The sequence below is a fragment of the Notolabrus celidotus genome, chromosome 4, assembly GCF_009762535.1.
Source record: "Notolabrus celidotus isolate fNotCel1 chromosome 4, fNotCel1.pri, whole genome shotgun sequence".
Taxonomy (NCBI): Eukaryota; Metazoa; Chordata; class Actinopteri; order Labriformes; family Labridae; genus Notolabrus; species Notolabrus celidotus.
Window position 1 is genome coordinate 22,735,671 of NC_048275.1, and position 11,406 is coordinate 22,747,076.

The 11,406-nt window shown below is 38.3% G+C and overlaps 1 protein-coding gene and 1 long non-coding RNA gene across 4 annotated transcripts in view; one reads left to right on the top strand and one right to left on the bottom strand.

The window, feature by feature from the left end:
- Window positions 1-8,478, top strand: part of LOC117811281 — a 39,423-nt gene extending 30,945 nt beyond the window's left edge. Inside the window, exons 3-5 of the long non-coding RNA XR_004630968.1 lie at window positions 3,932-4,089; window positions 8,019-8,096; window positions 8,233-8,478. This is a non-coding gene — a long non-coding RNA (uncharacterized LOC117811281). The remainder of the gene's footprint in view (window positions 1-3,931; window positions 4,090-8,018; window positions 8,097-8,232) is intronic.
- LOC117811278 (homeobox protein Hox-D11b-like) lies at window positions 2,697-5,906 on the bottom strand. 3 transcript variants are annotated; one of them, XM_034681453.1, is made up of 3 exons: window positions 4,979-5,906; window positions 3,943-4,084; window positions 2,697-3,459 (listed from the first exon to the last, which is right to left on the bottom strand). In XM_034681453.1, exons 1-3 carry the CDS (start codon window positions 5,595-5,597, stop codon window positions 3,366-3,368), a joined length of 855 nt encoding a protein of 284 aa, XP_034537344.1. In that variant the 5' UTR covers window positions 5,598-5,906; the 3' UTR covers window positions 2,697-3,365. The 3 variants fall into 3 exon arrangements, with proteins under 3 accessions (XP_034537344.1, XP_034537343.1, XP_034537342.1); XM_034681452.1 differs by having other exon boundaries at window positions 3,943-4,081; window positions 4,961-5,906; XM_034681451.1 differs by having other exon boundaries at window positions 4,961-5,906.
- Window positions 8,479-11,406: the final 2,928 nt, after the last annotated feature.

The following is an 11,406-nucleotide window of genomic DNA, read 5'->3' on the forward strand; positions in this document are numbered from 1 at the left end:
CAAATGTAGAAAAGTTAATTACAACAACATGACAGGCCAAATAAGCAAAACAATACTTCAATGTTAATCTCTATCTATTTGATAAGTGTTGTATAAGTAGACTTCCTTTAACTACATAATTCTGATATACTTGATTTCATTTTTTGATCAGTACCCTTTGACAATGTTAGACAAGGCCTATAAACATAAAAGTTTAATACCCTGAAGAGCTCTGGTTTGTGTCAGCAAGCAGGCAACTTTACTGCATCTCTTTTATTTAGCGTATTATCAAGTTGTATAAACTCTGTCAACGCCCGTGAATTAAAAATGAAGCAACACATAAATCAGTGCATCATTAAGTTTATTTGGAGGCTCAAGGAATTGGACCACATGTCTGTTAGTGCAGTGACTTACTCTAGGTGGCAGTGTCAACATGACTGCTTGTGATTGACATGAGGGGACATCTGGAGCACACAGTGAAAAGCTGATAGAACAGTTTAAGAGAAAATAAACTGGGGAAAGTAATTATTAGCATTGTTTTTCTCATCTCAATCCATACATTTTCAGTATTTATACATTCACTTATAATTTGACAAAATACCATGTGTTTCTTTCTGACAGCTATCTTATAATCTCGGTTTACTTTTACTGGTATTATTATCTTGAATTCCCTTGTTTTGCTCTCACAGAGGGTGAACCATGTATAAAGAGTTCTCAATATACTGTTAAGCATCATTAGAGGATGAAAGTAGAAGTTATTTGACATCATATATATATTTTTTTAAAGTTGTCAAATGTGTTATGATATGAGATTAAAAGAAGACATTAAGCTGTGACACAAATTTTTTAATCATTATTTAATCATTCATTATCTGTTTAGCCTTCATTCCTCACCCAAAACGTAGTTGAACAAATATTGTTATTAACACTGCGCTTACTACTTTACAAAGTTTTAATTATCATTTCTGAAATGTTCTCACCTGCTTATAAATGATGAGCTATAGCTAACATTTGCCTTTTCTCTGTTATTTCTGTTTATATAAACAGCTGCTGGTGTTGTTCTGGTACTAGCTTCTAATTAACACTACTTGCAATAATATTACTACTACAAATCTCAATACAACTACTTCTGGTTAAACCTACAACTATATGCCTTTTTACCCTGATGTGTTTCTACTTGCACTAACTACATTTCACATGGTGTCTGCTTCTGATGCTTCTTACAGTGAAAGGGATACTTTCTCCTACTGTTACATTTTCTTCAAAACTATAAACATAAACTAATTACAAAAAAAAGAAAACAGCATTTATGGGTGAAACAGATGAAGACATGCCAGTGTTGGCGTAAAAAGAGGCTCAGCAGGCCCGTGGCCCAGTTTATTGTAGGCCATTAGGTTGAGTGCTGTAGTTCCAACCAGACACACAATCTCTCCTTTCATCTCCTTGTCTTTCTTTTTACGTCACACTCAAATACACACTCACGCACAGTCCACACCACACACACACACACACACACACACACACACACACACACACACACACACACACACACACACACACACACACACACACACACACACACACACTCACACAGGATGAGTGTGTGAGACAAAGGAAGAGAGACAGCAGTATTGCCCCAATAAAAGCCATTATAGGATGAGGAAATGGTGGTGGGGATGGTCAGGCTGTGTTTTGTTGTGGTTGTTGTTTTGCGGTTCAAGGTTCACCTACAGCCTTGGACTCACTGTGTGTTTCTGTTGTCTGGTCCTGCGTTGTTCAAAGTCTGGGTCAGAACAGACAACATGAGCTGCTTACTGCTTCTACTTAGTTTCTTTTAAAGAAGAGGCTCAAATTGTTATTTAAGTAACACTTACTTTATATTCAGGTTGTAACTACAATTTGAGCATCAAGCAGCTAAAATACGATCCTATCTGATTGTACCTTTACCCTGGCTTCAGCTATAACAATCATTTTCATCAGGTTTTCATTTAGCAATTACATACCAGATTTATCCATCATTTGTTTTGTCCATAATGTAGAAGAATTGAGAAAGAATGGTAGATGCCAAATCTATTAGTTAATGATAAATCAGTTAAAGGTCCCAACTACTCTGACTACTTTTATTTATTTTTTTAACAGAGATGGTGTTACTTTAACAGTTATTACATTTCTGTGTATAACAACACGCGCAAGAAAAACTGCCAAATGAAAACCTCTGTTTTGGTTATTTTTGTACCCATTCATACTGGGTGAATTTAGCAGCATAAAACTGGGACCAGGCATCAATATGGACCCAAAGTGGGTCAATGTTTCTACCCAGAGATTTTAAGTGATGCCTGCATTTGTGATAAGTCGAATTTTTGTATTGTTTCATTATTTTTGATTTTATGAGAAACTATTAAAAAAATATCCCATTCAACATCTTAAAAGTCAGACAACCATAGCACCAAATGTTACCTGAAGTACTGAATGCTGTAGAGTTGAAATCCAATGCTTTTAGAACTATGAAATCATATCCTAAAACATTCATAAATCAAATAGTTTGACTTAAATGGCTTTATATTAAACTAACTATTCAAACTTAGAGATCTTTAAAAATGACAGACACTCCTTGTTTTAGCAATTGTATCAAATATTTTAATAGATAAACTTTAAGAATACAAATTTTTTTTAAAAATCCATATTTCACTTTGCTACTATAAATGTAAGGACAAATACTAGTTGCAAAAGTCGATGACAGGGAAATCATTCTTAACTATTATTAACTTAAAGGATATTAAAATATCCTTTAATAAATCACATACAGTTCATTTACATCCAGGTACAAAGAGCAAAATTACGAACATCCAGAAAAATGGCACACATATTAGAATAATTATTGCAGATTGTCTTTGCTCATTTAGAAACATTACGTGTTGATGCTAATGAGATGGTTACATTTGATTGAGCAAGGTCTGGAGTACACACTTATTTACACAGCACTGATTGGCAGCAGTGCATGTCAACATCATCTGTCTTTGATGTTTCTTTACATTAAGTTTATTGTAAAGAAATGGATGCAGAAAAAGACCTGAGGCAGCTAGAGGGTTGATTTTTCAGTTTCCATATGACTCAGTCTGAGGGAAGCTGGGTTCAGATGATGCCAGAGGACTGTTCTTAATTAACGATGAAAAATCCAGAAAGAGAAAAAAAATTAACTAGAAAGTAGTTGTTTTTGATGCAAGTATGTACATAAGAAAAACAGGGTACATAGACCTGAGCCTTGGGGTTCACCATTTGATGGCTGGGCTACATGTCTGCTTTACATTTGCAGAGGTCTCACAGACAATTAGTGCAAAACACTAAGAGAAAGACTTTCCTCTACTTCCCTCGCTTTAATCTGCCCATTAGAACAGACTGTATCCTGTGTAGTACTGCATCCGCTCTGTTTTCAGCTTCTTCTCTTTCATTCTTCTGTTCTGGAACCAGATTTTCACCTGTCTGGACCGGCGTGATCAAACAAAGAAAAATGTTAATGTTTTTTTTAAAGACAGCATGCAGAAACACAACAAATTACAGAAACTGTGCATCCGCTGCAAATACATTTTGACAGGAAAGTATGTTTTTTCTTTTGGGAATCTTTTTGGATGATGTCTGTTTGACATTTGCCAAATTAAGTAATGAATTAAAAACAACAAAAACAACATATACTTATGGAAAATCATCAGCTCTCCAAACTACCCTGAGCACAAGGTTTCAAAGCCAGGTGCATTTTAATAATATAAAAAGGGCTTTATGTGTGTATTTTTTCTAACATAATTGCCAATCAAACTTGCTATGCAGTCCAGGGGGATATCTTCAAATGCCCTTGTATTATATTAGTCTTAATGCTGCACAAGACAGTTCCATGTGATTTTTTTTTCTCACTGTTAAACAAGTAACTGATTAAATATATCTGTATGTGGAATTGCAGCATGTACGCACCTTTCTGAGAGGCGCAGAAACCGGGCCAGATGCACGCGCCTGTCCTTGTTGATGTAGATGCTGAACAGAAAGGCCCTCTCCAGCTCTCTGATTTGCTGCTTGGAGTAAGGACACCGCTTCTTCCTCTTCACACGGGGCTCTGCTGGGGTAAAAAGATTAAACATGGAGTGATGATGATTAATCACTCTGTTTGCACAGATTCATTGTATAACTTCTATTTGTTAGTGAATGTCAAGGTCAAAACAACGAGTTTTAGAAGTTAACATGACCGTCCTGACAGGCTCCCGCATTATGATGCGTAAACCTTTGTTTTTTGTGTTTTTATAGAGCTGCAATACTGAAAACATGTGCACTTAACAGGTGCAGACATCTTTTTTATGCTTATTAGTTCAGGGTGTTGCTAACATTAGAAATAAAACATTTGCAGAGAAGTCTGTATCGTTGAAAAGGCTATTTACTGTACCCCAGTGCGCTCCGGATCTACAGGCCCACTGCGTTCACGTCATTTTTGGAAAACAATAAAAAGTACATTTAGTTTATTTATTTTATCTTTTGTATTTAGGCCTTTTTCTATATTTATCTATGACTATCATAATTTAGCTAATGGGCTATATTGAGGCTGGTTGATTTTAGAGAGAAACTGATGTCGCCTATATTGTGCACATCACTACAAGACACCCTGATAGGCTTCTTCATGTTTTATTTTGAAAAATATAGTTTACCATTTGGCCTTTCTTTGGCTATTTTTAACCCGCACAAATAACAATAAATAGGCCTATCTGGCCACCATCGGTTGCCCAGTTTGGGGCCTGTTCTATGTTGATAAAACGTGCCAATATAATGTAGTCAGTTTAAAACAGTATTACTTCTGTCCATTTCTTCTTAGCCTGCCTGTATAAGGTACAGGCCTACCTACACTACTTATATAAGTTTAGGTAGGCCTACATCTAAACTAAATCTTAACTTTTGTTATTAAAAAGGAAAAGGCTACCAGTAGGCTTGCTCGTCTTCAACTCACTCGGTACATGACAGTTACCTCCAGCACTCCCGCTGGATAACGGCGCTTCCTCCCTCTCCTCCGTCCCCGGCTCCTGTGACTCTGACCCCGCCTTCACCTCGCTGCTCGCCCCGCTGTCACAGCTCGCCCATCCGGCTCTGCTCGTCCCATCCTCCCGTCGAACAGTCTCTACGTTCGGATCCACTCCCTCTTCTGCACACTCAAAAAACTGGTCGAAAACAGGGGGTAGGATGCTGCTCCGTGCTGCACGGAAGAGGAGCTGTGAATCCGGGTTGAAAGTGGTGTATCTCCCGGGGAGAGTCAGCGGGTCCCCTGGAAAAGTCTGTGCAGGGAAACGGGGAGTAGAGGCGCCGTACAGAAAGCAGTCCTTACCGGGGTTGAATATCGACTCCGGCGGGGACGGTAAACCGTCGTGAAAAGTAGCATCCCCCGGCAAAGTAAAGCAGGATGTCTGCGGGGAGGTGAGGGGACTGTTCGCCTGGTAGAGGGTCCATTTCCACGGAGAAGGAGGAGGGTAGCGCTGCCGGGGCTCGTGGTAGCAGTAGCCCGAGTAATCCTTGCCGCTCTCCGTTGAAAATGGTGACGATATGGAGCCAAAGTCCGACTTTGAAGGATAAGTGCAGCTTGGTAAATACATGGAAAATCAAAATACTGAATAATAATTTTAAAGGCTGTGGTTCGGCCAATGACCTAAAAATATAGAAACGGACATAAACAGGGCCAGATGTTTACCACTTTCTCAATTTTCTTTCACCTGGGACCATAAACGTAGCTTAAAACTAGTAAAACCTTGATCTGAACCTGGCCTATCATCCTGAAGTTGACCCTTAAAGTTAAAAACAAGAGGCAGAAATATGACATAAATATGTTAGCCCTAAAAGAGGAAGCTTATCTCCACATATCTTCATCATCCCCAAGACCACAATGAAAGCAGGACAGAGAGGAAACATATCTTTGGCCTAAACTGGGTCTGCCGAGTATAATTAACTTAACATACAGTCATACAGTACAGGCTGGGCTGCACGTTTTTGCAGTCAGGCCAGCCCCACACATACACACACACACACACACACACGCACACACACACACACACACACACACACACACACACACACACACACACACACACACACACACACACACACATACTTACACATAAAAAAAACACAGTTACATGAATTATTTTATGGCCTTTGTAAAACGTAAATAAATTGTAAGGAGGGGATGCAGAAATTTAGGGTGTGCATGCACTGTTGTGTCTTCTGTCTATAATAAAAAAGAAATAAAAAAATTCCTTTGTATGCATGTAGATCATCTGAGCATGTGTGCAGGTCATAAGACTTTTTGACTCATAAAGCAACAACAGATGTTCAAAGACATTTTCTTGGAATTATATCAGTAAAAGACGAAGCAGACAAACAAGGTTTTGTGGGACTTCAAAGCCCAATGTGGACATTTATAAGGAAGGGCTGGTCGGAGATGAGCATATTTAGAAAAACAATAGGGTTTTTTAGTGCACACCTTTTCTTTTCTTCGGGGCAGACTGCAGTATGAACAGATGGAAAGTAAAAAGCAACTTGGAATGGAGCCCATTGCTCTCCAGTGAAAACAGCTTGTTGTTTAATACTCATCAATACTACCAGGAGCACAACTAATACTCTTAGCAGACAGCGTTAACAGTATTGAGTAGAAGTCCATAGGTTAGATGTGGTCATGTCCTCAAGAGCTCTGTGAAAAGTCCCTGTGCCGTGAGGGGAGTTTCCATCTACTCCTCAATAAATATGCGTCTTGTGAAAGAAAAACGTATTAATGCATTCATTTAGCATGAGCATGATGTCTCACTGAAACACAAATATGTGTTGTTCTCATGGAAAGGTCATTGAGCATTATCTTTTGATGCTCTTGTCGTACAGAGACCATATAATGTCAGCTGTAACACTTACTTTGATCTGCACAGTGGGCACTCCTGATCAAAGGTTTTAATGCAGTCACACAGAAAATAATGTCCCAGTGGGGTTGATTAATGTTTCTTAACATATGCACACACACTCATAGATGTAATTGAACACATTCTGTCATGATGTAACATTTAATAGACAAAAGATTGAAACTTACAACCCAAGCACAGGAGGCTGCAGGACAACAAACAACCTTAAATTGATCTGTCAACAAAAAACCCTGAAAAAGACAATCAACCACGCTCAAAATGGAGTACTCTCCTCCTTGCACCCTGTGGACATAATAATCTCAGGTTCACTACTTCATGAGAGGAGAGAAGCCCTGAGAACAAAGAGAAGAGACCTCAGACAGCTCGCTTATAGACGCCCCTTTCATGGCCCGGGGTTTCTCTTTGACCAACACGCCTTTGATATTAAATATAAAGAAAACTTGTATGTTCAGTCATACAGTAACCAGCCCTTTTTGCACAGTACATTATGCCCCTCTGCAGTATAAAAAGCACAGGTGTCAATAATAAAATGGCGGCTGCATTTCATTATGCTGCTACAGTTTCAGAGTTGTGCTTTGTTCTGGCACAGTCACATGTTTTTTTTTTATTCTGCTGTGAAAAGAAGCTATATTTCTTGTTTTCTACAGGGTGCATTGAATAGTGTTGATTTTTTTGCATTTGTTCTAAATGTTCCCTGATACTCAGCATATACGGCCAATAGACCAAACCTGTGTCACAGGGTGCAGGGGGACTCAACACTTATTTCTAATTCACAAGAAAGGATTCTCTGGTTTGTTTCATTCAAGCTTGTATCATCCCAACGCTTGAGTGGCTGCAATATGATGCGAGCTCCAGTTATATTTAATGTTGTTTCAACTGTATAACCTCAGCTGTTATGTTTGTAATGCTAGTGCTATTGTCAAATAGTGCCATATCTAATTTAGAAGCCTAGTAGCTATCTTTGCATCAAGTTTGAATGAAATAGTTAGTTAAGTTATTTAGGTCATGCAATTTCTACATTCAGACTCTTATTAAAAGATGGGTTCAGTGCCATTTAGTCGTCATTTTTACTATTGTTCTGATAAATGTTCTTATTCTCTGTATTAACAGGCCTGTGGTTCCTGTCATTTTGCTGAAGTGGCCCAGAGGTAATGCACGTGGAGTTTTCCTGTCTTGAGGCTCAGCCAGGTAAGCTGCTACACCTGAAATATCTCAGTAATTCTTATACTTAAGAATAATCTGGAAGTTTTTGATGGTTGTTCTCAGTGACACTGTACAGTTTTACATTTTTAGCATAGTGGTTTTGTTTTTTTCTCAAATGCAGGCTATAGGACTCACAACTTAGTAGGACCTTTCTGTGAAAAATGTCTGGAGTATTTTACTAAACCTGACTCAACGAACAAACCAGATGCAGACCTAAAATGTGCATTATAGCCATATTTCGTTCATCACATGTCACAGCCAGATGGAAGTCTTTATGGATGAGCTTGCTACACCAAGAACCCTGTAGGTCCACAGCAATCTATAAACCTCAGGGCTGTGTGGGGATTTTCCATTTCACTGCACAATAAATATGTATGTCTGATTAAAATACTTTGGCAGTTTAATGCTCAAGCTCTTAGATCTCTGAAAGAAACATATCAGGAGTTTGTTATAAGGTAACTGCTTTTTAACACATTTTTAAAGTTTCCTTATGTGTACTGAAGTATTTGAGCACGTCTTTGCATCTTTGTGATGGCCTGAAGTTGGAGCCTGCTGTTTAGGAGCTGCAAATATGCCATTGCACGTGTGTTGCAGGTTATGAAAGGTTAATCAGTAAACACAGGTGCTAAATAAAAAATAGTTTTAAGATGAGAAGTTTTGATGGGAGAATTGTGAACAAAGAAATAGAGACTATTAACTGACCAATTGTTCTGACGTGCGCTTTTTGCTTTTGCTTTCGGTGACACGATGCCAGACTGACGGTGAACGTCAGACATAGACTGAATGAAGGTCATGGTGTAAAGCAAAACCACGTAGGCGTTTCTCGCTGTATTTCTAAATTTTTAGTATTGGATTTACTTTGATGAGAAGGACACAGATTTAGCCTGAACTTGACGAATTTATGGTATTCAATCCATCCTTGCAGCATGTGGAATGTCGAAATCATAACGATAAAGGCGCGCCTTTCTTTTATCTAAACTACACCGAAACTCTGCCGATAAAAATAAACAGTTTAAATTATTACATTTAAGACCACAGACCTGGAACAATCATGATATTTAAAAAAACACTGCAGCTTAAAAAACTACCATAAAGTGAAGTCCTAAAACTCTTCAATTTATGGAATCAGACAATTTGATCCTATCAGTTATTGAGTTAAAACCTGCACTACACCCATTATTCAAATGTGAATCAAAAGGATATGATATGCAAATAGTTTATATCATGCAAACGGATTGACAAATCTGCCCCATAGTGTAAGGGTTTTATGCTCTAATTTCCCAGGTCTTGTTTGGCGCTTTCAAAGGAAAAAGACAAAAAAAACATCTCTAAAAGTAAATTTATTTAAATGTATTCTTCTCTTTGTGTGCATTCAAAGAAAACGAATGAAAATGTTTTAAGGCCATTGCTTATTTTTTTTTACATTTAAATCAAATGCATGTGTACTGTTGTGTAAAAAGCTACGAATCTTTAGGCCTGATGAAAAACTGCAGCATGTCGCGCAATTAAAGGGAGCGTGTGGGCAAATGGAAGAAAAGGAAAAAGGAAAAAGGGATCAAAGCATACAAAAAAGACAACAATCCTTAATTGTTCTATAATCTATGATACTAACTATACAACAGAATAGGGCCCGTTCATCAGAGTAGCAGCTTACCTAATGTGGGTATAAAGGCCGCGCAGCAGCGAAAACTTCACCAGCATATCGTCCACACGGGCTTGTCCTCAAGCAGGTGTCTGAACTAATCTGACAGACAGACCGACTGCCAAGTCCAATAAACAGTCTAACCCCCCAAACTTAAGTGTCTTTGAACCATGTGCTGTCTACTCGAAATGTCCAGTCAACAAAAGACACACAACAAATGGTGACGAACAGAAGGCCTTTCATCCACTGGAAAACCCCTGTGTACTTCAGCCCGAAAACGAGGACACTATATTTAGAAATCATAATTCAGCTGCAATAATGTTAATCCAAGTTGGATATTTTTTTATGCAGAAGAATAAAGCATGCAAAGAAAAACACTCACTTAAACACAACCAGCTGGGCTGAAGCAATTAATGCACAAACTTTTTCTCTTTGTGCGTAATTCCCCAGATTCTCTCGTTTAAATGTTTTTCTTTACATTTGTCAAAATGCTGCCCAAAACCTGATCTAATTATACGTGTTAGCCTACATGTTACACATAAATAGTGTCTATTTGAGACTATCGATGTGTGTGCACTAGAGTAAAAAAACAAACTTGAGATGTCTGAAGGCTCCATAACAAAATTCATTTAAACATTTGCACAAACAAAAAGCAAATCTCTAAAGTATTGCTGCTGTTTTTACAAATATTTTATGATGAAGAACAAACTGTCCATCGCATTATCTGCATCCTCTCACAAAAATACAAAGAACATCTTGCTTTGGAGCCAAATTTGTCTTTTTATATTACTTGATCAGAATCTTTAATATATGTTTACTGTGTAGTGGTCTGTGACTTTTATCCATCCATTTGTCCCATGCATACACAAACACACTTGTGCCCTGCGTGTCTTGGTGTGTACTTTGTGTTAGTGTGGTGCAGGAGAATTGCAAAAAGTAGTCCCTGATGTTCATTTTAATTCAGTGTTTAATTTATTAAAGGTTAATGAAACGGAAATAACTTCAGCATCAGGATAACTCATCAGCCATAATATACATCAGCACACATATCTTCTATGTGTGTGTGAGTGCGTGTGTGAGGTAGAGAGAGGGAGAAAGGGGGAGCGAGGGGGGAGTGAAAGAGAGGGTTTTATTAGGCCCATAACTCTTCAGTCTCCAGAGGAAGCTGTAAGCATTAAAGCTGAAGGCCAAATCTGGACACACTGCAGCCTCGTCTGAAACAGCTCAGAGTGGGGAAAAAAGCTGCTGAATTCTGGAGAGATTCCACCAATTCACAATGCTTTCTGCAATGGGATAACACTGCACAACATATACACGTGTTAGTGTGTTTGTTTGAGGTGCTCAGTGTTTTAATCTGTGCCAAGATTTGTACTTTTTCTTTATTTTTTGCAGGGATAAGCCATCCTAAAGAAACCATTCAAAGGTTCACCTAGGCACACATAGTTGAAGGTTGTAGTCCGTACATCATATGAGTGGGTGTGTGTGGTTTCAAAAAGCTGCAGAGGCTCTCCCTGCTGTTGTGAACTACAGAGAAGAAGAGAGACATCTTCTAAATAATTATAAACCTAATCCAGTTTTGTAGTGTGGCTGTCTTGCTTGGTAGAGCACTGTTACATAGAAGTGAGTATATCAAATAAAAATAACAAGGTGGCA

Bases quoted from the DNA above. Each gene is read 5' to 3' on its own strand.
- LOC117811278 (XM_034681451.1), bottom strand. From the start codon at position 5,597: ATGTATTTACCAAGCTGCACTTATCCTTCAAAGTCGGACTTTGGCTCC. The intron at 4,085-4,960 runs GTGAGTTGAAGA...TTTTTACCCCAG, and splicing joins AGGTAACTGTCATGTACCGA to CAGAGCCCCGTGTGAAGAGG. The intron at 3,460-3,942 runs GTGCGTACATGC...ACGCCGGTCCAG, and splicing joins TTTCTGCGCCTCTCAGAAAG to ACAGGTGAAAATCTGGTTCC.